Here is a 22571-nt window from a genome sequence, read left to right on the forward strand (position 1 = left end):
CAGTCCCATCACCGAGGGAGCTGAAAGGGACCCTACTCTTAGTAGGATTGGCCCTCAACTGGATCGAAGAGGCCGTGCACAGGGACATATGGGGTGATGCGGTCTCGAAGATACGATGGTCCCAGGCCGCGTAAGGCCTTAAAGGTCAACACCAACACCTTGAATATGATCCGGAACTCTACTGGGAGCCAATGCAGCTGACGCAGCACAGGCTGGATGTGTTCCCAGGTGGTGCTGCCGCCGCATGCTGCACCAGTTTTAGTCTCTGGATCAAACGCAAGGGAAGGCCCACGTTGAGCGAGTTACAATAGTCTAATATGGCTGCTACAAGGGGTGAAGCCAACTGCAAAATATCGGGGAGTGAGGTCATGCATTGGTGCCATGCTGGGGGTCCGTGTACTAGGTCACTGAACAAAATCCACGTAGGTTGACTTTATTTGAACACCCCCACCCCCCAGGAAAAGGTGCACAGTACAAAATTACTTTAAACCATGCTGTAATTCTCATTTCTTTGTTTTTTTCCAATATCTGAATTTTAAAATGTCATCTCCTTTAGAATTAATATTGCCATGTAGAATTGCAGGCTTCAGTCAATGGAGTTTGTTCAGAATCTAACATTACTAATTGCATTAGTTTAATGTAAGGTCTAAATTTGGAAAAAGTAATTTTGCTCCTCAGAGGGAGATAATAAGCAAAAAATTGGTGTGTTATGAGATTTTTACTGTAATCCTTTTTTGTTTGTTCTTAATGTTGCATTTACTACTGCTCTATAATATAACTTGTTGCATAGACAGTGAGCTATACAGAATGCATGTTTGATATATTGTATTATTTTCTAAATATTAATGTATAGATGAAATTTATAGCTCAGTATGTACATTAATTACTTATTGCCACAAAGTATTGAGGGAACAATTTAGAAGGATTGAAAACTCATCATGAATTGGTAAAATGTGTACAATAAGTTCAATGTGTGGTTGTTCTGTCCATAAATAAATTTTAAATCTGGATTTTAATGTCAAGTTCAGAATAAGACTGTTTATATGCAATAGAGATGATTCAATCCAGATTAAGCACTTTGTTTTCAATGGTACAGGTAAGCATAAGTTCTCCTTAAAATCATTGTGATTCTTGCTTAATATTGAATATAACATGTTTTGGTAGATATTCATAGATATTTTGTATTCTGCAAGCATAGATGTATTACTAATAAATATACTGAATTGCATTCAGACCAAATTGGCAATTGAGAAATTCAGTGGAAAGGTGACATAGAAAAATTTTAAATAAAGTATTTCTCTCTTCAATACTGAAGCTACATCTTATGTATGAAGGGGAAATTTTCTATGGCCCTTCCCTTGTTTGTATGTGTGATATGGCTTTTTCCTGCTATTGGACAGAAAACTTTAATGTGGATTTCAAGCAGGGTGTTTTCATGTATGTGAATATGTATAGTACTCTACTGTTACAAGGAAGGGTGTACTGAATTTGTTTTCTGTCATCTTTGGAAGGGATTCCTAAGGTTGGATGATTCAGTGGAATTATTAGTTTCAGAAGACCCAAAGGCATCACTTTTGAAACCATTTAGAAGTAGCTTCTTCCATCATAGGAGGGGCTCTTGTCTTGGAACCTCTAAACCTGATTCATTTATAATGTGATTATCCCTGCACCCATGTCAACCATATCAAGTCATCAGGCTTTCTAAAAATTCCAAAATTATTTGTGTGTTGACTTAAGGGAAGTACTAACTTTTGAATGTAGGGAAAGGAGTTTGAAGAACTGTTTGTAGGGAAATGTAGGGAATGTAGGGAAAGGAGTTTGAAGACTGGGGGTGGCAGGGAGGGGTAGGGAGAGAAATCAAGGCTGCCACCAGCAGGAGGACCCTCATGGTAAAGCTCACCTGAATACACGCAGATGTGACTGGCAATTGGTTGCTTCTTTGTTCTGATAAACTGAGGAAAAGAAAAAACTGACAGGATAAAAATTAACCCCTTCCTTCCTTCCTTCCTTCCTTCCTTCCTTCCTTCCTTCCTTCCTTCCTTCCTTCCTTCCTTCCTTCCTTCCTTCCTTCCTTCCTTCCTTCCTTCCTTCCTTCCTTCCTTCCCTTCTTCCTCTTTCCTTCTTTCCTTCCCTTGGAGGCAGTTGGCACTGAGTTGATTGAGAGGAAGGTATGAGCTATGCAGTAAGAACATATGGCACATATAAAAGGGAAACAATTTAGTATATTTATAGGCAAAATATGGAACATGGAATAAGTTCAGTTTGAATTGGCTCACTCACATCATATTGTCATCGTATTGTATTATCATCATATTGTACTACTTTTTATTGTATTATTCTCTACGTTGGAAGCTTTCCTGAACCCATCAGAGGAAGGGCAGCCTTCAAATGGAATAAAATAAATAAGTAGAATAAATTGTGAGTCATCCGAATATATCAACTTTGTGTTTTGTTTTGCTTTTAGTTCTGAAACTGATATGTCAAAAAGAACATGCAATTTGATAGGCATAGAAGGATTTTGCAAACAGCAGGCTGATTCCTGTGAGTACTTCTGTCAATTATGTTTCTTTCTAATTTTGCAAGCAAAATTTTTATGAATGATGCTGTTTAATGATTAAATAATATTAGAAATATTGATTAATCATTGTTACAGTCTGGGGGCCTGTGAGAAGTCACAGGGGAAAAATATTTGGAACTCCCACCCCAACAGCTTTTCAGTGTTTGGTCAGGTGAATGTCTTCGCCCTCCTTTTAAACTGTTTCTCAACATTCCGTAACTCCTGGAATATGTTCTGTCCTCATCAGGCCAGATTTAAGGGGCCTAATTTATGAAGTAATATTTTTCTAGATACTTGGGAGCCTCTGAATAGAAATGCCTATCTTCTTTGTGTGTTCCTTAGTCTTACTGCTTTTTAAATACTGAGGATCTAGTAACTTTCTGTTCATTGTCATGGCCTCTGTTCTATCCCACATGGGACTGTGCTTGTGCTGGCCAGATGCAGAGATTTTTAACTAGGTTTTTTGGAGCAAAAGCTGATCAGTGAGTACTCTCCTCCTCCCACCATGCACCCGAGCTAATAGTTTTCCCCACCCAAGGACATGGGATGGAGGGGAGGGGCTCACTCTCTCCCTCCAGTTCTCTCTTCACCACTGCGGGAACTGGACTTACACTAGGAAGGAGTGAGTTCCTTTGAGGAATTATTCAACCATTTTCTACCCAAACTTTATCTTAGGTTTTGTTTGGTTAGTTGAGTTCTTAATTTTACTGGTGTTTGAGTTAGAATTCTGTTGTTGCCATTTTACTTTTCTTTGGATTAGTCAGGTTGAGGTTATTTGATCTACTTCAACCTTAAAATGGTGTCTTTAAGAAATACCACTGTTGTGGCTCTAAAATGTCCTAGCTTGATGAGCATGAGGATCGTCTCCTTTACTTAGGAGAGGGGCATATTGTTTCTATCTATAGAGCCTGTGCACTTTTAACTCCAAAGGCTATATAAGAATGGGCCTCCTGGTTAAAGGTGACCATCTATGAAAAACTACTCTGATCTGACTTGGCAAAAGGCAGGAGTGAGATTTTGCCCTCTGTGGACTCTGCTCTTGGACCTTCTTTTTCTGCTGAAGCATCTGGCCAGCCTCCTAGGGTGGTTTCTGAGCCTCCTACAAATAAGTCTAAAAAGAAGACAAATACCTTGAGGCAGTGTCAAAATAAATGACTTTTCCCCTCTGAAAGGTCCACCATCTCCCGGGTATACATTGAAATCTTCATCAACTGAAGTGGCACTCCCTCCTATGTTTACAGTTGGATGAGGCGGAGTAAGGAAGAGACTAGGAAACATAATAAAGTAGTGTGGAAGGACCAAATGGAAGGGGAGTCCATCACTACAAATTTTACTAGCACACCTTCCTCTACCAACACCTTGAAGGAAGTATTTGAGTCTAGAACATACCTTAACAAAATTCAGAAATAGATCTATCCAACAAGTGCAGGATTTTAGGGGGTGCCAAAGACAACGGGGGAGGGGGAAAACCTATTAATCCACTTTTCATCCAACACCCTCCCAGACACACAGAGGCAGGCACTGAATTTAGGAGTAAGCTTTGTCCCCACACCGCAATATAATGCATTTCAGACCCAAGTTCATTTATTTAAATAGACAGATGAAATTGTGGGCTTAAAAACAACAACAGGAGGCCATCATCAGAAATTGACTTTTAGACCCAAATCCCATTTTACAACCAATAGAAATTCCTGTTTTAATGAAATTTTCTAATGTCATATTGAGGAAGCATTCAAGTAGTGGAGTCTCACCCAGAAAACAGAGGGTTAGGAATCCACCTTCATTTTAATACTATTAAGACCCTAGAATCTTTTGGCTCAAGATTCTAATCAAACTGCTTAGGGACAAAGGGTGAGGCTTTCTATTTATAAGGGAGTTCTGCATGACTCCATCTTAATGAGATCAATAGACTTCTCGCTGATTCAGACTTTTACAGACCACTGGAGAAAGATCCCTTTTTGGATTTCATGAGGATGGTCAAAACGGCGGTTCATGATGGTAACTCAATGGGATGTATAAAAAACATGGCAGCAACATTCTTTATAAATGAATTTCCAAGGATCCAATATTTTATTTCCTCCCCAAAATTCTTAAGTCTATTCATCCCTTACCAGGAAGACTGATTGTGTCCGGCATAGACTGACATTTAGTGTTCACAGTAGCTCAATAATTCCTGATTCCTCCATTTTTTTTTGGCAACTCTTGTCAAGGATGTTCACACATACATGAGGGATGCGACTTACCTGATTAACAAAATTGAAGGTCTTAGAGTCCTGGCATGTGTTTGCTTGGTGTCCTTGGATCTTGCTTCCTTATACCCTACTATCCCACATGAGGATGTGAGGGACCAACTGCTGAAGCATTACTATCAGACTTATGTAAAACTACAGCAGTCTTACCTTACGCAATTTTCTTCTTGAGTTGTTAGAACTGATACTAGATTACAGCTATTTTAGATTTGATAATAGCTATTTCTTGCAGATCAGAGGCATTGCTATGAGGTCTCCCCTAACCCCCTGTGATCCCAATCTCCTTACATTTTCATGGAGATTATGTTAAGGCCTTTATCTTCAAAACTTCTGCGCCATAAATGCTTTCTTTGATCAGATCTTTTCTACAAAAATTATATTGATGACTTATTCATGATTGTCAAGGACCTGCTATTGTTGACTCTTTGGTCTGATGGCTAAACTCTCTTCATAAGACGATCAGATTTGCAGTTTCCAAGGACTTTCATTGCCTATCTTTTCTTAATTTGTCAATTTCGATTACTAAGGATCAGATACTACCAGTCTCTCTGTAGGAGAAACAGACAGATAAGAATGCCTACTTACACTAACTTCAATCGTTCCATCCCCAGCATCTGAAAAACAATTTACCCTACGGGATTTTTCTTCAAGCCAAAAGAACAGCACATTTAACAGGGACTACAAGAAGGCAGCTTGGCCCATCGAAGTCATCAGCTTTCCTGTTAAAACAATCCATTCTACACCATGTTCAGGGGTATAGCTTAGGGAAAATGGCTCTTCGGGCAGACTCCTAAGTTTTCGCCCTCCCATGCCCTCTTTACCCACTTCCCTATATCCCCCCAAGGTACCCCACATGTCAGCTCCAGTGCACATCTCCCAAGCATGTGCAGAGCATTCTCCTGACTATCCTGGAGGTCTGGAGCCCCGCCCCTGTGCCAATTCAATCTTGGCTTCTGCTCTGGCTGCCCCTTCCCTGCAGCTGGCAGGAGTGCCAGCAAGAAGCCTCCCAGGGCAGTGATTGAGGTGTGCCTGACCCTGGAGGGCACTGAGAAACTCCAGTGGCTCATCCTGGACTAGCACGCGATAATCCAGAGTGTGTCTGAGCTCCCTCCACGTCCACTCGCCCATGCAGGAGGGGTGCCCCGCCCCTGCTTGGTTTCGTGCAGCTTCCAGTGCAAACAGCCCTCCCACCCCTGATCCATCCCCCCCAAGAGTTTTAGGTCATGTGTAGATCTTGTTGATGTTTGCAAGGCTGTGACATGGTCCACCCCACTGACTTCTGTGCTGTGGATGACAACACCAGGGCTGAGACAGCTGTGGGTAAAGCTGTTTTGTTCTATTGACAGTTCCACACCCACCTCCACATTATACAAGTTTGCTATTCTTCCATGTGGGACCACAGCAGTGATAGCTGTGCAAAGGTGCCTGGGTAGCCTCGAGCTTTCTCGAGTTTCGCCTCCTCCTCACCCCTCCTCAGGCCACCATCTCTACCTAATCCCACCAGTTACTTATGCGGTATGCTTTTGGGGTGGCTCGTGGCAAAGGGATGGGGGGTAGTGGTCAGGAGGCTTTGCCCCCATGGAGTAAGGTCAGCTCTTTTCCTGCTAAAGGGGCAGGAGCCCCACAGCAGGAAAGAGCAAGTGGCACCGAAAGCAGGCCACCAATCACCCGCCATTCCCTCTGCTCCATGGAGCAGGGGAGCTGAGCCTTCTTCCTCTGTGGGGGGCAGAGGGTTCCTTGAGCGCCTCCTGGCTCGCGGATATGTGCAGGAGAGGCCGGCTTAGAGCCTTCGAAGAAGTGCCCCTTCTCCCAGAGGGACTTCCTGAGGGAGAGAGGGCTTCGCAGCTCCTCTAAACTGGCGTAAGAGGTTCTGCTCTGTTTCTTTAAGTTGAGAAAGGGACCTTTCTCCTCGCTTAAAAAAAGCAGAGCAAGCCCATAGCGTGTGGGAGCCAGAGGCTTCAAAGTGCCCCCTCTCCCAGAGGGACTTCCTGAGGGAGGGAGAGAGGGCGCTGCAGCAGCCCCAAATCCTCGGGCGCTTATGGGGCATGCCTGGAGAAAGGGACCCTTTCTCCGCTTTTAAGAAAGAGCATAAAGCCCATTAGCATGCCGAACCCTAGAGTAAGCTTCTAGCTCTTTCTCTCCCCCCAGAGTGGGACTTCCTGAGAAAAGGCGAAGAAAAGGAAGAAGGTCCCTTTCAGCTTTAAGGTGCAAGAGTAAAGCTCCATAGCTCGAAGTTTAGGAGGCTGCAGCCTCTCCCTCCTTCAGAAAAGAGCTGAAGTCTCTGAAGCCCTGCACTCATGGGTTTGCTCTTTTTTTTAAATGGAGAAAGATCCTTTCAGCTTGTAGAAGAGCAAGCCCATAATGCCGGGAAGTGCTTGAGGGCTGCAGCCCTCCCTCCCTGTGGAAGTCCCTCTGGGAGGAAAAGGGCTGAAGCCCCCCAAGTTCCCTGGGCCATGTGGGCTTCTGTTTCCGTTTTTTTTAAACCAGGAGAAAGGTCCCTTTCTCAGCTGCCCATATGCCGAAGTTTAGAGGTCGTGCAGCCTGCCTCCTTCTCCTCACAGGGCTTGCTTTTTTTTTTGTTGAGAAAGGGATCTTTCTCTCCGTTTTGAAAAGGCAAGAGCAAGCCCATAGCTGAGCTTAGAGGCTTTCTCCGTTTTAAAAAAGAGTAAAGCCCATAGCTGGAGCTCTAGAGGTTTCAGTTTTAAAAGAAAGCAAGCTCCATAGCTTGTTTTGTGGGAGGTTTACGCCTCTTTCTTCTCCCAGAGGGACTTCCTCTGAGAGGGGAGAGAGGGCTTGCAGCCTTTTCTAACTTGGCAAAGTGAGGCGCTTGCCTTTTTTTTGCCGAGAAAAGGAGCTTTCTCAGTTTAGAAAAAAGAGCAATCCCATACTGCCAAGAGGAGCGCTGGAGCGTCCATTCTGTATAGTAAATAGCCAGACCACGCTTCTTTCCTGCCTGTCGCGCCCTCATTATCTCTGCCTCTCCCGGGGCGAGTATTGACTTTTCTCGGCTTAAAAAAAAAAAGCCCCAGGAGAGACAGAGATCATTAGGGCGCGCCAGGCAAGGAGGGAGAGTGGTCTGGCTATTTTGCGCCCCCCACGTGACTTCTTTTGGTGGCACCCGGGACAAAGCGCCCCGGATGTCCCCATGGGAGCTTCGCCACTGTGTGGGACTGCACAGAGGCCAAAACAATGAAAAACAGCATTGCACTTACCAATATCTGTTCATCAAGTGATCCTCTGTGCAGGTACACATCCCTTCCTCCCTTCCCCACTGTAGGCTGTCACCTAGAACAAGCAGTGGCTTCCTGTGGCAGCAAAAGGAGAACTGGAGGTAGAGAGTGTGCCCCTCCCCTTCATCATGTGCCCTTGGTGAGAAAAACCATTAATTGGGTGCATGACTGGCGGGGGAGGGGGAGCACTTGCTGATCAGTTTTTGCTCCATTTAAGCTAGTTAAAAATCTCTGTGTCTGGCCTGTGCAAGCACAGTGCCTGGACAGAGGACACTAGATGAACAAATACAGGTAGATGCAACACAGTTTTTTGAGGGAGTGTGTCATGTTTCTTCACATTCAGAATTCTATAAACTTTTGGGAGCTTGACCAAATTAATTACCAACATTCTCCTTTTTACTTTTAACTGACACTCAACTGTTCTCAACAATCTATCTATTTTAGAGCATAATTTAGCTCCATGTGGCAATTTTTGTCTCCTGTCCTTCAGTTAATTTACAAATACATTTTTAACATATCTAGATACTACTGCAAGTAGGTAGAGAATGCTTGCCCTGGTTTTGTGGTTTTCGTTATTCAAACAAGGGCCACTCATTTTGACAATAGACTGTTTCTGCCATTGCAGCTTCAACCCAATTAAAATTCTTCTATCAGGAGAATTGTAATATAATAGTGAGGGGAAGTGGCAGTGTTGGTGGTAGGGAAAATGCATTCGAAGTAATGTTTCTAAATGTATCATATTTTAACTCTGTCTAAGATCTGCTTCAAAAATATTCTGATTCAGCTTTTTCCTCTGTGTATTTTTTATTCTGATTTCATCTGAGCAATCTCATTAACATACAATATGTATAAATTGAATAACTCTTTCCTACTGCATATATGTCTCTTAATTATTTCTTGGCAGCTAATAAATCCAGTTTCTTACAAGAGTTCTTCAATCCAGTGAATGTAGTGCACCTGGAAGGAGAAATATCTACAAACCTTGATCTTTACTATCTGCCTTTTACAATGGAAAAACGTTATTGTGCTATAATTTTCATCAATGAGCAGGTTAGCAGACTTATTTTGTCCATATGATGCCTTCGTTGAATGATAAACTAGGGCACTGTTCTTTTTGTTGACAAATAGGCAAAGAGGAAATTACTGAATTATATAAAATGTAAGAATGGGTATGTTTGATATGTAAGAATTATGTAAGAATGATGGTAAAATACAGAGATAACTACATTTTCCAATATAAGACTGCAAAGTACTCAAACTAATCTTCAGGAGGTTTAAAATAGCTGAGTTAGATCTAAAGACAGTATTGCAATGTGGCCTGCCCAGGATCTGATAATGTAAAGAGAAAGGGCAATGATCAATACTCAGGGAACAATGGTAAACTTTCAGTAGTGCTATAGTTGGCTTGTACCTCTCCTTGCTTCGTTTGCATCTGTTAATAATAACTGTCATAATTTTACATATCCTTCCTTGGGTGTCATCCTCAAATCATCTTCTATCCTGCTTATATGGTCTAAATACACCACCATATGGTAAAAAAGTAGAATCATAAGAGTTGGAAGAGATCACAAGGGCCATCCAGTCCAACCTGCCGCCATGCAGGAACACATAATCAAAGCACTCCCAATAGATGTCTGAACAGCCTCTGTTTAAAAACCTCCAATGAAGGAGACTCCACCACTCTTGGCGGTAGTGTATTCCACTTTTGAACAGCCCTTGCCATCAGGAAGTTCTTCCTCATGTGGAATCTCTTCTCTCATAGTTTGAATCCACTACTTCCTGTCCTAGTCTCTGGAGCAGCAGAAAACAAGCGTGCTCCCTCTTCAACATGACATCCCTTCAAATATTTAAACATGGCTATCATGTCACCCCTTAACTATCTTCCTTGAGACTAAACATACCCAGCTCCCTGTTTCCTCATAGCGCATGGAATCCAGGCCTTTTACCATTTTGATCGCCCTCCTCTGGACATGGTCTAGCTTGTCAATATTCTTCTTTAATTGTGGTGCCCAGAACTGGATTTCAGGAAGTTCTTCCTAATGTGGAATCTCTTCTCTCATAGTTTGATTCCAGGTGACGTCTGACCAACACATAATAGAGTGGTACTATTACTTCTCTTGATCTGGACACTGTACTCTTATTGATGCAGCCCAGAACTGCATTGGATTTCAGTACTGAAGCTCATATGTTCCTGTTTTTCAGATTGGGGAATTTGTGTACCTGGTGGAAGGAACAAGTGATTTACCACTGCCTTCAGCCCTGCTTCCGATGGATAGTCCAAATATGCTGTGCATTAGCAGTATGTTAGAAGGTAGAGTGAAAGAATGGGGAGGGCTCAAATTATTTTGCAATACATTAAACTTTCAAATGCAATAAATATAGAAAAAATGAGGCATTTTACAATAAAAAGGCATCAGAAGGTGACATGAAAGATAACAACATAATACAAATTTCTGGTTCCTGAAATGGTAATTAAACTTTTTTTTTACCGCCCACATACATTTTTTCCCCTTCCACATGGCAGCTGTCTGCTGGAAGAAATAACCTAGGATTATTTCTGGTATTTTCCATATATTATATTTTTATCAATCATACCTTCTTTCACAATTTTGCATTTGCAGCATATGTTTATGACTCTATTTATATGAGCACCATGCCAAGTGAATGTTCCTGATTTGACATATGTAGTTATATGTTGACCATTTTTAAAGTACCAAGGGGTACTTTACTTTGAGTGCACAAGGAATCCCCATAATCCTTTAAACTATTCAAGAGCAACAAAATTGTTTTGTTCTTTCTTAGAGTCTTTTAATGTTTGTGCTGCGTTATGCCTTGAATTTAGTTTATAAAGATCAATCTTTCACTCTTTTTTCAATTGGTATCCTCCAGGCATAATACCATCAGAATATATTGCTAATTGATAATGATTACAAGCTGGTGATCTATACAGGCAATAGTCAAAGGAGAAAGAAAGGTTACTTATCTAATAATCTGAAGATAATGGCCTTCATTCACTTTACATGGATCCATACAACAAATTACTGAGAAAGAGGTTGAATTACTTCATAAGTGACCTTTCTTCCATGGGTTGTGATTCAGACACACTCCCGCATAGCCATTTAATGAGGTTCAAACAGCCCTGTCAGTAAGGGATTGATGCTCAAAGAGATAATGATCCATTGTGCACAGCACAAAAAAATATTTCTGTGGGACATCTTAAAAAGAGGCGGCTGCTTCTTTTCACTCCACACATCCAAAATAAGACATAGCATAAGTTAAATGCTGCAAGACATATGGCTGACAGTGCCAGTAGAGCCATGGCCTCTGGAATTGTTTTGAGGAGACATGCTTGGCTCAGGTCTTCCTTGTTACCCCCTGACACTAGAGCCAGAGTATAAGACCTTCCCTTTAAGGTTAAGACGCTCTTCAGTGAGGAAATGGACATCATGATCCTAGACAGATTCAGGAAAAGCTGCCTCACTGCAAAGTCATTGGGTATTGTCTCCCAGAGCACTGCACCTTTTGAACAACGGTATTTTCTATATCATTCCAATCAGTACTCCTTTAGTAACCCATACCACTACCAACAATTCTGTTTTAGGTCTCCATCCATTTCCAACAACAAGGGAAATATTCCCAGCAGAGTCAGAATGGGAGACAAGGTGGTCAGTCACCCAGAGATTTCCCACTTAGGGAAAAACAGGTCACCTGACTACAGGGCTCAGAATGTCATTTTCCTGACTGGTTGTCACTGTTTTCTGACCACTGATTACTCATCACTCAGGATCATTGAGTTCTTTCTATAATAAAGGTGGCTACTAGTTATACTTTAAATTTTACCCTTCTTGTTTCTCTCTACCACTTCCCTCCAAGTGTTCTTCCCCTCTGTTTGCAGCTGAGGTTATGCTGCTCTAAAAGATTACCATCAGTCAACTCCATCCACCCTTTCTTGAAAAAAGATTTTATCCAGATAGTTCCTTGTTGATAAGAAGGGTAGTAATGAGAGACCAATACTGGAGATCGGACAGGTTTATAGGTTTTCACACACCTAAGTTCAGGATGCTTTCTTTTCAAGACATCCTCCTCTTATTGTCACGGGACGTCTGTCTATGAACTCCCTTCGCTCCTTAGAGCAAAAGGAATTCTAGGAGGAATTAATAGATGGATGGATAAGATAACAAACAGTTCATAGAAGTCAACAAAATTTATTCTATCTTTTAAAAGAGTTGGTTATATATGCATATTATATACGCCCCCTCCCTCTCCTCCCTCTCCTTTATTTATAACATCAAGTGGATCCACCGCCTCATCCCCCCTCTGGGGCTCTGGGTGAACTGAAGCTGGTTGGATTTTATTTATTGGATTTTAATCTATTATTGTGCTCTGTTATATGTTGTTCACCGCCCTGAGCCCTCCGGGGGAGGGTGGTCTATAAACCCAATAAATAAATAAATAAATAAATAAATTAATAATAATAATAATAATAATATATGTTGATTGTATAAGTTTACATAAAGAAACATATGCATATAATATAGGGGGATTATTTTGTACTTTTGACCTCAACAAAAAATGTGTAGATGGCCTTGCATGCTAGACAAAAGCTTCATCATTTGATGTCATCACTATTATAGGCACCAGAATCTCTGCTAAGAAAAAAAATGCTACCAATCTTTCAGTTGTGCAATGGCTTATCTTTTTTGTCATGGCTCTTGGCTGCAGCTGGGAACAGTAGTTATTAGTGCTATTATACCAGTGTTAATTTTTGTGTGATTAAGCTGTGCTGTTGGAGGAGGACTTTTTTAAAGTTACAAGATACAAGTGCTACCCATTTTCTGACATCCTATAGCCACTAGAATGTTCCTGATTACTTGGCTTTTGTATTTGGAGTGAAACCTTACCTGGAGATTAAAAAAAAGGTAGTTGACAAATGACTTTGTTTATTACAGGTCAAAGTGAAATGCCGGTGCTTCACTTTAAATGTTGCCTTCCCGATATACTTAGAGAAAAGTTGAAGATCCCCCTGATCAATGAAGCAAGAGAGAAGGCTCTGGCTATTGCTGCACAACAGCAGATGTCTGTCATGGAATATGAGCGAAGAAAGATCACAGGGACACTGGAGAGCAGCAGTGTTCGTGTGGCTGTTGCAGCCCTGGGGCTGTCAACTGTTGAGGTAAAAATAATACTGAGTGCAGATACTATTAGGAATTTGGTTTTTTTTTCATTGCATTTAAAGCTGATAATTGAGCAAAGATTTTATTACATAGCTCAAAATCTGAGAAGGTACCTTTTATCAGTTTATATTTGAGTGTGAATATTAAAAGCAAATTCTCTGTTGTATTATATCTCTACCAAATTTTTTAAAATTGATTTTGTGAGAAGCCCTCTTAAGCCCACTACATCTAAATAAGAAGTTCTCAGCGGAATGGACAATCACAGGTGATTCATGTGGTATGCTATGGTGCAGGCATAACCTGCCTCTTTTATTTAACAAGAGTGGGAAATCAAGATCATACCATGAACTTGCACACTTTATCTTGCTGTCTGATTAAATGTTCACCTTCCTATCATGGTATACTTCAACCATGTTGTATTATTATGTCTCTAGTAATCATATCTAATGCTAGTTAGAATTGTCCTTTAAATTGAGTTTGAGAGTCAGTGTTGTGTAGCGATTGGAACTGGGATCTGAGAAGCCCAGGCTGGAATCTCCATTCTTCCATGGAATCTTGCTAGGTGACCTTGGAACAGTTACACACACTGTCAGCCTAACCTATCTTACGGGGCTATTATAAGGATAAAATGCAAGAGAAGATAATGATGTAAGCCACTTTAAGAAGAAGAGTTTGGATTTATAACCTGCCTTTCTCTCCTGTAAGGTGGCTTACAAATTCCTTTTCTCTTCCTCTCTCTACAACAGACATCTTGTGAAGTAGGTGGGACTGAGAGAGGTCTTAGAGAACTGTGACCAGTCCAAGGTCAGCCAGCATGTATAGGAATGGGGAAACAAATCGTGTGATGATCATGTTTGGCAGGGCGGATTTGATGATGATCATGCTGATCTCTTTAGAAGCTGATGTCATTAAAAATGGCACAAACTGGTCATTAAATGCCTTTGAATTTAGAAATATTATAGGCATTTGGCATAACATTTTACAAAAACAGTGGAAGGGAATACAAGATTCATGGACACCAGGGTTTCTGAATCAAACCATCTCCCTGCAGTTACTGGGGATTTTTTTAAAATTCAACCTTTAACCTTTGAAAAATAAGAGGAAATTTATCCAATTTTAACATACTTAAGAAGGATTATTGCAGCTAATTTGGATGGCCATTTCTGTGAGGGGAAAATAATTAATAGCAGAGATGGTTAAGATCTTCAGTGATTCTGTTTTAATGAAATTAAGAATAATTTCTTACCTTATGGAACATGAGATTTAAGCATTGGAATAATCCACTGGATCCTAACATCGTTTGAGGTTTCTTAGTGGAAAAAATACTTGATGATGATGTCTGAAGCAGTGTGGAAAAGTATCCAGTACTAATATGATAGAGATTGTAGCGTATGCCCTGGAAAGCAGAGGTAAACTGGAAGGAAAATAGTGACTAGTCTTTAGAGAACATTCATGAATATATTAATAAATTGATGTTGTGTTTGAAAGCCTATTTTATTACTGCAGATAGCTGAAACTTGTCATGAGAGCAGAAAGCCAATTATGCCATTCTCTTGTAATAAACATACTGAACTGAAACTTCATTACTGGTTGTGCTGATGCAAGAGGGTCAGGCATTTCAAGCTGTTTTCTAGTATATTTTATAGCCTCTTCAGAAATAACTCAAAGTAAAAATGAGTAAATGTACTTTTGTATTTACAAACTGAACTTATGATTTACAATTTTTTTCAGTTGACAGGCAAGGTAATCAGTATACCAATATTCTTGTGGAGTTTAGTAAATCAGTATTTTACAGCAATTGGATTTGTTTATTTAAAACAGTTTTATGGTGCCTTTTCACCCAATCAGGGTTCACAAGGCAGCAAACATAAACACATTAAAATGTTTAAACAATTAAAAATACAGTTAAATTATAAAATTCAATTAAAAACAAATGGACACACAGCACTAGAAGAAGGGCCAATACCATTGCTGTCTGAGGGTGGACCTATTCTGTGCAAAACCTTTTCCCAATAATACACACCACTCCATTTGCTGGGGTAATAAATTGGCCATAGCCATTTTATTGAGTAGAAGCGTGAGGCTAAGCATGGGTCTAGATCTGGTCATGCGGGTAATGTACTGAAGCTCCGCAGGGCGGGCGCCCCATACCCAAGCTTCGCTCTTATGTGGGGCTCTGCCGGGCAGCCGCTCCTGGCAAGAGGTGTTCCCCCTTCGGCCCTGTTTGGCAGGGCGGATGCCTCTTGCCATTGTCACCATTCCCAAGGGGAAGGACTAGCTCCCTAGCTCCCTTCCACTTGCCCTTCCAGACCAATACCCATGTGCCAAACCACCAGTGAATCAGACTATGACAAAAGAAGCATGCATTAACACATAAGAAAATTAGAGAGGGTGGGCGGGCAAATCGTCAGCTGGCGAGCACATGGCCAAGACAAAGGAGGGCAAGCTCTTTTAAAGCCTTGCTTCGCCCCCCCCCTTTCCTCTGGTGATCCTAGCCCTCTCCAGGCATGGCTCTCCTTCCCTTTCCTCCCTCGCTTGGGCAGCATCTGCTGGTTTCACCTTCCCCCACCCTGAGCAGCAACCGCGACCCGGGTTAATTCCCAGCCGTCTTTATTGGATTTGTTCTGAGTCTTTCTCATCCTCCACAGCTCCTAAACCTGAGTGAATGTGCCTAGTAGCAATTGTGTTAATTGTCCAGATAATTTTCTAATTCTATTCATGCCAGAACAGGGATTTGGAACTAGGTCTGCCAGATCCTAGCTCTACACTCTGATTTATATCAATCCCAGTAAGGGGCTTTCAAGACAAAAAAGAAGCAAAAGTCATTTGCTATTACCTTGTTCTGCAGAGTCTTTCTTTGTGATCTCCCATCCAAGTACCAATCCTTCTTGGCTTGCAAGATTGTGCTGTACCAGGCTGTCTTCCCTCCCACTTTGAGTTCTATTACTTGCTTCTTAAATAACTCCTGTGGAAGAATCTTCAATCAGAACAAGACTCCTTGCTCTGACAGAAGATTCCTTGCATTTTTTGGTGAAAAGGACTTGCAGGATCCAAACCATTATAAATTTCTGGCTAAACATGTGACACTATATTTATATCTCTAAATCCTGTTAGTAATGAAAGAGTTATTGGTTTTTACACACTATTGCTCACTAATTTCAAAATAGTTCAGATTTAGTGAGTGTCCTTATTGATGTCACTTAAAGGCAATTGATTTTAGAAACTGGATTTGGATAGTATTACTGTAGAGCAGTGGTGGCGAACCTATGGCACTCCAGATGCTCATAAACTACAATTCCCACCAGCCCCTGCCAGAGGCTGATGGGAATTGCAGTCCATGAATATCTGGAGTGCCATAGGTTCGCCACCACGGTTGTAGAGCCTTGATAGAAAATGCCTTGATAGAAAATGAAAGTAGAGCATGACAACTATTGTCTTACGTTGTATAACAGTTTGTTACATGTTGCTATTGTATTAAGCTGTAATAAAAATGAACCTACAGGATGGGGTGTACCTGTTTTCTCCCCAATACTACTAGGTAAGATGAATTAACTGAGTTCTTTAATTTTTACTAAATAGAACACAAACGTTACTTAAATATGCTGTAAGTATTAGGTAACATGAGGGACTCAGTAACATAAGGGATCTGATATTCATTTCATTGTTTGCTGATTTTATCTCATTTTATTTTTTTACTGCAAACTTCCTGTTGTGGTAAGCATCTGGAACTGTACAGTGACAATATTAAACAACAGAATAAATCAAAAAGATAGCTAAGAACATAAATTTTTGCAGCTTACAGTTCTAATTCTTCCATGGTGATTGAATTGTATGTGACTACTTTTAGGGGTTTTTTTTCTTTCAGATCTTGATACTGAAAGTAGACTGTGTGTATTTATAGCTGTATGAATTGTTAAAATAAATGCTGTTTTTTTTATTACAGAGAGATTCTCTGCATAACTTGTCTACATACCCTGAACAGTACATTGTGTATAATGTGGAAGTGAGCATGCCTGACTACTTCGAAATCCCTTATAAAATATATATTCCTGTGCTGGCATCAGCCAGAGTTAATGTAACACACCTGGAAAATGGAAATTGTTTTGCAACAGAAACAGGTAACAATATTGAACAAAAGCAAAATAAAATGTATATCATCTGAAACTCTTTATTTAGCAGCAGCTAGAGTCCATCTCAACTGGCAACTATTCCACCTTTTTCTTTGCATGGGGAAGTTGTCTGTATCAGCTCACAACAGCAGCGAAATTTTGAGACTCTTGTCTTCTTTCTATTTTTCTTTCCCCAATTCAGGTAAGGTTCAATTTTTTTTTGCTGTTTTATTTCTTTGACCAATTTGAAATTGTTGTTGAAATAAGTTTGTTTTGTCCTTTGAAGAAGCACTGCAAGAGGTTAAGTTTAAAAAAATGCTGTTTTAAACTTTAACATTCACCACAGTCGCTTCAGGACTGCAGGTTTGGAGCAGAAGGTTTTCCACCCTTAATTTCCATTATTCTTATTACCTAAGTTTACATTAGATTTGCAGAAGTTCTGTAAACTTAATGAAAATTATACTTCTAGAGAACACAAAAACAGTTGATCTGATTTTGTAGGTGAAAGAGTTAAATAAAATTATAAGAAACAACATGTTTAGCTAAGCTTTGCATGCTGAATATTTTATTATTTATTTGAAAGGAAAAGACCTACTCATTCTTGACTGAAGCTGTAGTTTGAAGTTCATGTTTTTTTGCAGATTGTCAGTATTTTTGCACCTTTATGAAAAGACAACAGTTTTAGATAGCAGCCATTTCTTGCCAAATTTGTTGGGGTTGTAGAGAACTGTTATTTATATTTTAATCTGTGTTAACATGTTTAGTTCAAAATCATTGCACTTGGACATATGTAACGAAAATCAGAAACTATTAATCTTTTAGAGATATGGGTCATACAATAGTAAGCAAACTGTATGTTTCTGTGAAGCACAAGGACATACCGACAAGAGACCAACAGGAGTTTCAGGATGTTGGCTTTCGAGAGTCAATGCTCCCTTCATCAGGCACAGTAGAATAGAAGTGGAGATCTGACTCCTACATCTGGTAATGTTCATGCATGGGGGAACAGTCCACTATCACCTATATATAAATCAAAGCTGGATAACTAGTGCTTATTTTTCCATTCATTTATCTGACCAGGCACGCAACCTTTACACATCCTTGCAAAGGTTATGGCTGCTCTTTCCCATCTCCAATTTGTATGTACAAGCAACCAGTTCCTAGTAAAATTTTGTTAAGCATTTGTGTTCCTCAGCATATCATTAAGCATTTTTATAGATTAAGCCTTTAATAATCTTTTTAAGTTTAAACCAAATACCATTAAAGATTATGCAGATCTTTAGCTGTTGATATGTTAAGTTCCTGGTGAACCTAATCAGTATAATATAGTGGACTGAGGATGGGACTTGGAATCCAAGCCATTAATCAAATGTAAGTTCTTGGAAATTATCTAGGCCAGGGGTCCTCAAACTATGGCCCGGGGGCCAAATGCGGCCCCCCGAAAACATTTATCCAGCCTGCTGGGTGTTTTTGCCACATGCATCCGCCTTCCTTTTAGGGGCTTCCTCTCGAGCAAGCGCGTGTGCACTTGCAGCCTTGGAGACCTCAGTGCATGCAAATCTTTTCAAGGATCCTCTCAACCACAAGGCGAGAGGTCTCTGTTCTTGGGGGGCAGCAATGCCCGGCATGCAGAAGGCAGCCCCCTGGCATAGCAACTCTGCAACCAGGCGCCTTGAAGGCGGCAGGCGAGTACACCCACCAGGCGACCCTCACCGACTGCAGCTGCAGCTGTGACTACTGGCTCTGCTCCCCAGCCTCGGTCATCCCATCCGGCTTCAGTCTCCTTGTCTGCCATCTGCCAGTACCCAAAGCAGGGAGGAAAGGCCCCTGCCACCAGCCTCTCCCCTTCTCGCTTGCTTGGCTTGGACTGCTCGCATGACTTGGACCGCTCGTACAGGGGTTTCAAGTGAGCAGTCCAAGCCGAGCATGCACCGAGGTCTCCAAGGCTGCAAGTGCAAAGGTGGGTGCGAGCTGGCACGGGAAAGATGTGTTAAAATGAACAACAGAGATTCCCACTGGGAACAAAGGGAGAGATGCCTGAAGGCTTATTGGATGCAATGGAACCCAGGAATGCCAGTAGACTTGCATGGGCTTCATTGAAGACATTACAGCACACAAAAGAAAATGCGGAACAAATTTGGAGAGGCCTGTTTTTGCCTGGCATGACAGCCCCCATTGTGGAATGGTGGCCTCTGGGACCAGTCAGCTCAACTGCTGGAGGTCTGCAATGCCAGCCCCCAAAGGGAAACAAGAGACTGTGGCGTTAGTATCAGTGTTCTGGGACTGGAATGGCTTGTGCTTTCAAAGTGAGACCCTGCAAATCAGAAGGGCTTTGCCTAGGGCAGGGGGTCCCCACAGATACCATAATACTCATGATACCTTTTCTGGGACCCCCCCCCCAAATGTATTTAGAGAGTAAGCAGTACTGGGGGTGGGGGTTGTCCTTGTATACTATTATATGTATTTTACTGAGAATTCATAAAATTCATTTTTAAAGAAATAATCTTATTCACAGGAAAGGTTGTAGTGTTTGTTGATGGAAAGTTGTTTGGCAGGGATCCCTTCCCTGAGGCAGCTCAGGGATCTTGCCACTATTATGTGATCTTATGCATGATCACTTAGAAAAAAATACAGCCTGATCCTATGCAAAAACATGCATTGAAACATGCGTAGAAACATTTTTACTTGTTCTTTATTTTAAATATTGTATTTGTTCCCATTTTGTTTTTTCACTTCAAAATAAGATATGTGGAGTATGCATCGGAATTTGTTCATAGTTTTTTTAAAACTATAGTCCGGCCCTCCAACGGTCTGAGGGACAGTGAATTGACCCCCCTGTTTAAAAAGTTTGAGGACCTCTGCCTTAGTGTTACGTAGAGTTCTAGGGCGCAGTCCGAGAATAGGGTATGGTCAGTTTTAGGTTTCGGAGTTTTGTTACAATTTTGGGAACAATTTATGACTAAATTAATTAAATAAAAATAATAAGCTCGGTTAGGGTTAAGGCAAGGGCAGCGGATCAGGATTGCCTTAGTGACACGTTGACTTCTAGGACACAGTCCGAGAAAAGGGCTATGGTCAGTTTTATGTTTCAGGTTTTTGTAACGCCGTTGTAACGCCGTTGTAACATAGTTATAAAAGTTAGGGTTAAGGCAAGGTGAGCAGCTTAGGCTTGCCTTAATGTTACGTTGAGTTCTAGGGTGGAGTCCAATATTAGCATGATGGTCAGTTTTAGGTTTTGGGTTCTTTCCTTTTTGGGGGGAACAATTTTTTTACTGAATAAATTTAAAAAATAATAAATTTGGATTAGGGTTAAGGCAAGGACAGCGGCTCAGGCTTGCCTTAGTGTTACGTGGAGTTCTAGGGTGCAGCCCGAAAATAGGGCTATGGTCAATTTTAGGTTTTGGGTTTTTGTTCCAATGTTGGGAACAATTCATGACTGAATAAATTAAATAAAAATAAGTTGTTAAAGTTAGGGTTAAGGCAAGGGCAGCGGCTCAGGCTTGCCTTAGTGTTACATGGAGTTCCAGGGCGCAGTCCGAGAATAGGGCTATGGTCAGTTTCATATTTCGGGTTTTGTTCCAATTTTGGGAACAATTTATGACTGAATAAATTAAATAAAAATAATAAGTTAGGGTTAGGGTTAAGGCAAGGGCAGCGGCTCAAGCTTGCCTTAGTGTTATGTGGAGTCCTAGGGCACAGTCCGAGAATAGGGCTATGGTCAGATTTATGTTTCAGGTTTTTGTAACATCATTGTAATGCCGTTGTAACGCCGTTATAAGGGTTAGGGTTAAGGCAAGAGGAGCGGCTCAGGCTTGCCTTAGAGCAGTGATGGCGAACCTTTTGGAGACCAAGTGCCCAAACTACAACTCAAAACCCACTTATTTATCACAAAGTGCCAATACGACAATTTAACCTGAATACTGAGGTTTTAGTTTAGAAAAAAAATTAACATCTTGGAATGCAAAGGAACAGTTGGGCTAATGTCTTTTTTCTCAACTTTGTTTATTTTATAGCATTTTTGCTGTGAAGCATGCTATCTCTGCAGTCACAAATGCACAGTTTTGAGAACTGCAAAACCAAGCATCTGTGATAATATCTTCTAGAAGGCCCTGAGCCCTTTGGGGGAGGGCAGGTTACAAATGTAGACAGACAGACAGACAGACAGACAGACAGACAGACAGACAGACAGACAGACAGACAGACTGCTCAAAACAAATTTACATAAACCTTTGGAAGACCATGACATTGTGAATGGATTAATGGACTTTCATTTACCAAAAACTTAAATATTGCATGAATATACATCCTCATGCTATATAATTAAAAACTAATTATTATTTCATGATGAATGCTTTTTGGACTATAATGTATCTTAAATAGAAAACTATCTTTTAAATAGATTTTGATCTTTGCTAAACAATAAAAAAAACATAACTGGACGATTAATAAAGTGCCAGTGGTGCAGGTTAACCAGTATAAAAATCTTGGAATTACATTTTCTTATAACCTCTCCTGGCTACCCCACAAAAAAGCTGCTATTGCAGCTGCTACCATCAGTTATTCTGCCATTGCACGCTTCTTTTATGGAAAGGGCCACTCCCTTGTCCCAGCAGCACTAAAAATCTTTAACTCTAAAATAGAAGCGCAGTTACTTTATGGAGTACCTATCTGGCTCCAAGCAGTTGACGACTCCTTGAATACTGTCCAATCCAAATTTTTCCGTAAAATTATGGGCCTGCCAAATTGTGTACCGTATGCGGCTTTCTGTTTAGAACTGGGCCAAAATTCATTTGTTTATAGGGCTTGGTTGAGAGCCTTTAAATTTTGGCTTCGCCTGCGTTTCTCGCATGATGAGCACTTGCTGATTCACCTACTTTTGTCTGATACTCAGGCTAATCCATGGTTCTCTCTGATCGAAAGAAAGATTGAATCACTTGATATATCTCTCGACTCGCTTTTCCCGCTATCTAGTTCAGAATCCTACAACTTGTTAAAACAAAAATTGTTGGAAAGCGAATGGATTAATTTATTTAGGGCTGCTATGAAAACTTGTTCACCCTTACATCTTTCAATACCCCTATATCAAAACAGGATGGCTCCCTATTTGTATTTTTTGACTAATCCTATGCAGAGAAGAGCCCTCACACTTGCTCGCTTCAGTGTTTTCCCCTCTGCTTTATTGCGTGGTAGATTTAACAACTTGGAAATGAGCTAAAGGGTATGCTCTTGTGGTGAACAACAAATTGAAACAT

The 22571-nt window shown here is 40.9% G+C and overlaps 1 protein-coding gene across 1 annotated transcript in view; it reads left to right on the top strand.

Annotated features, from left to right (window-relative positions):
• Window positions 1–22571, top strand: part of CFAP47 (cilia and flagella associated protein 47) — a 290800-nt gene that overhangs the window by 123137 nt on the left and 145092 nt on the right. The window contains exons 35-39 of the mRNA XM_048494089.1: window positions 2465–2541; window positions 8941–9086; window positions 10239–10347; window positions 12986–13209; window positions 17154–17328. Coding sequence (XP_048350046.1) covers window positions 2465–2541; window positions 8941–9086; window positions 10239–10347; window positions 12986–13209; window positions 17154–17328 — 731 coding nt within the window. The remainder of the gene's footprint in view (window positions 1–2464; window positions 2542–8940; window positions 9087–10238; window positions 10348–12985; window positions 13210–17153; window positions 17329–22571) is intronic.

The sequence above is a fragment of the Sphaerodactylus townsendi genome, linkage group LG04 (assembly GCF_021028975.2).
Source record: "Sphaerodactylus townsendi isolate TG3544 linkage group LG04, MPM_Stown_v2.3, whole genome shotgun sequence".
Classification (NCBI taxonomy): domain Eukaryota; kingdom Metazoa; phylum Chordata; class Lepidosauria; order Squamata; family Sphaerodactylidae; genus Sphaerodactylus; species Sphaerodactylus townsendi.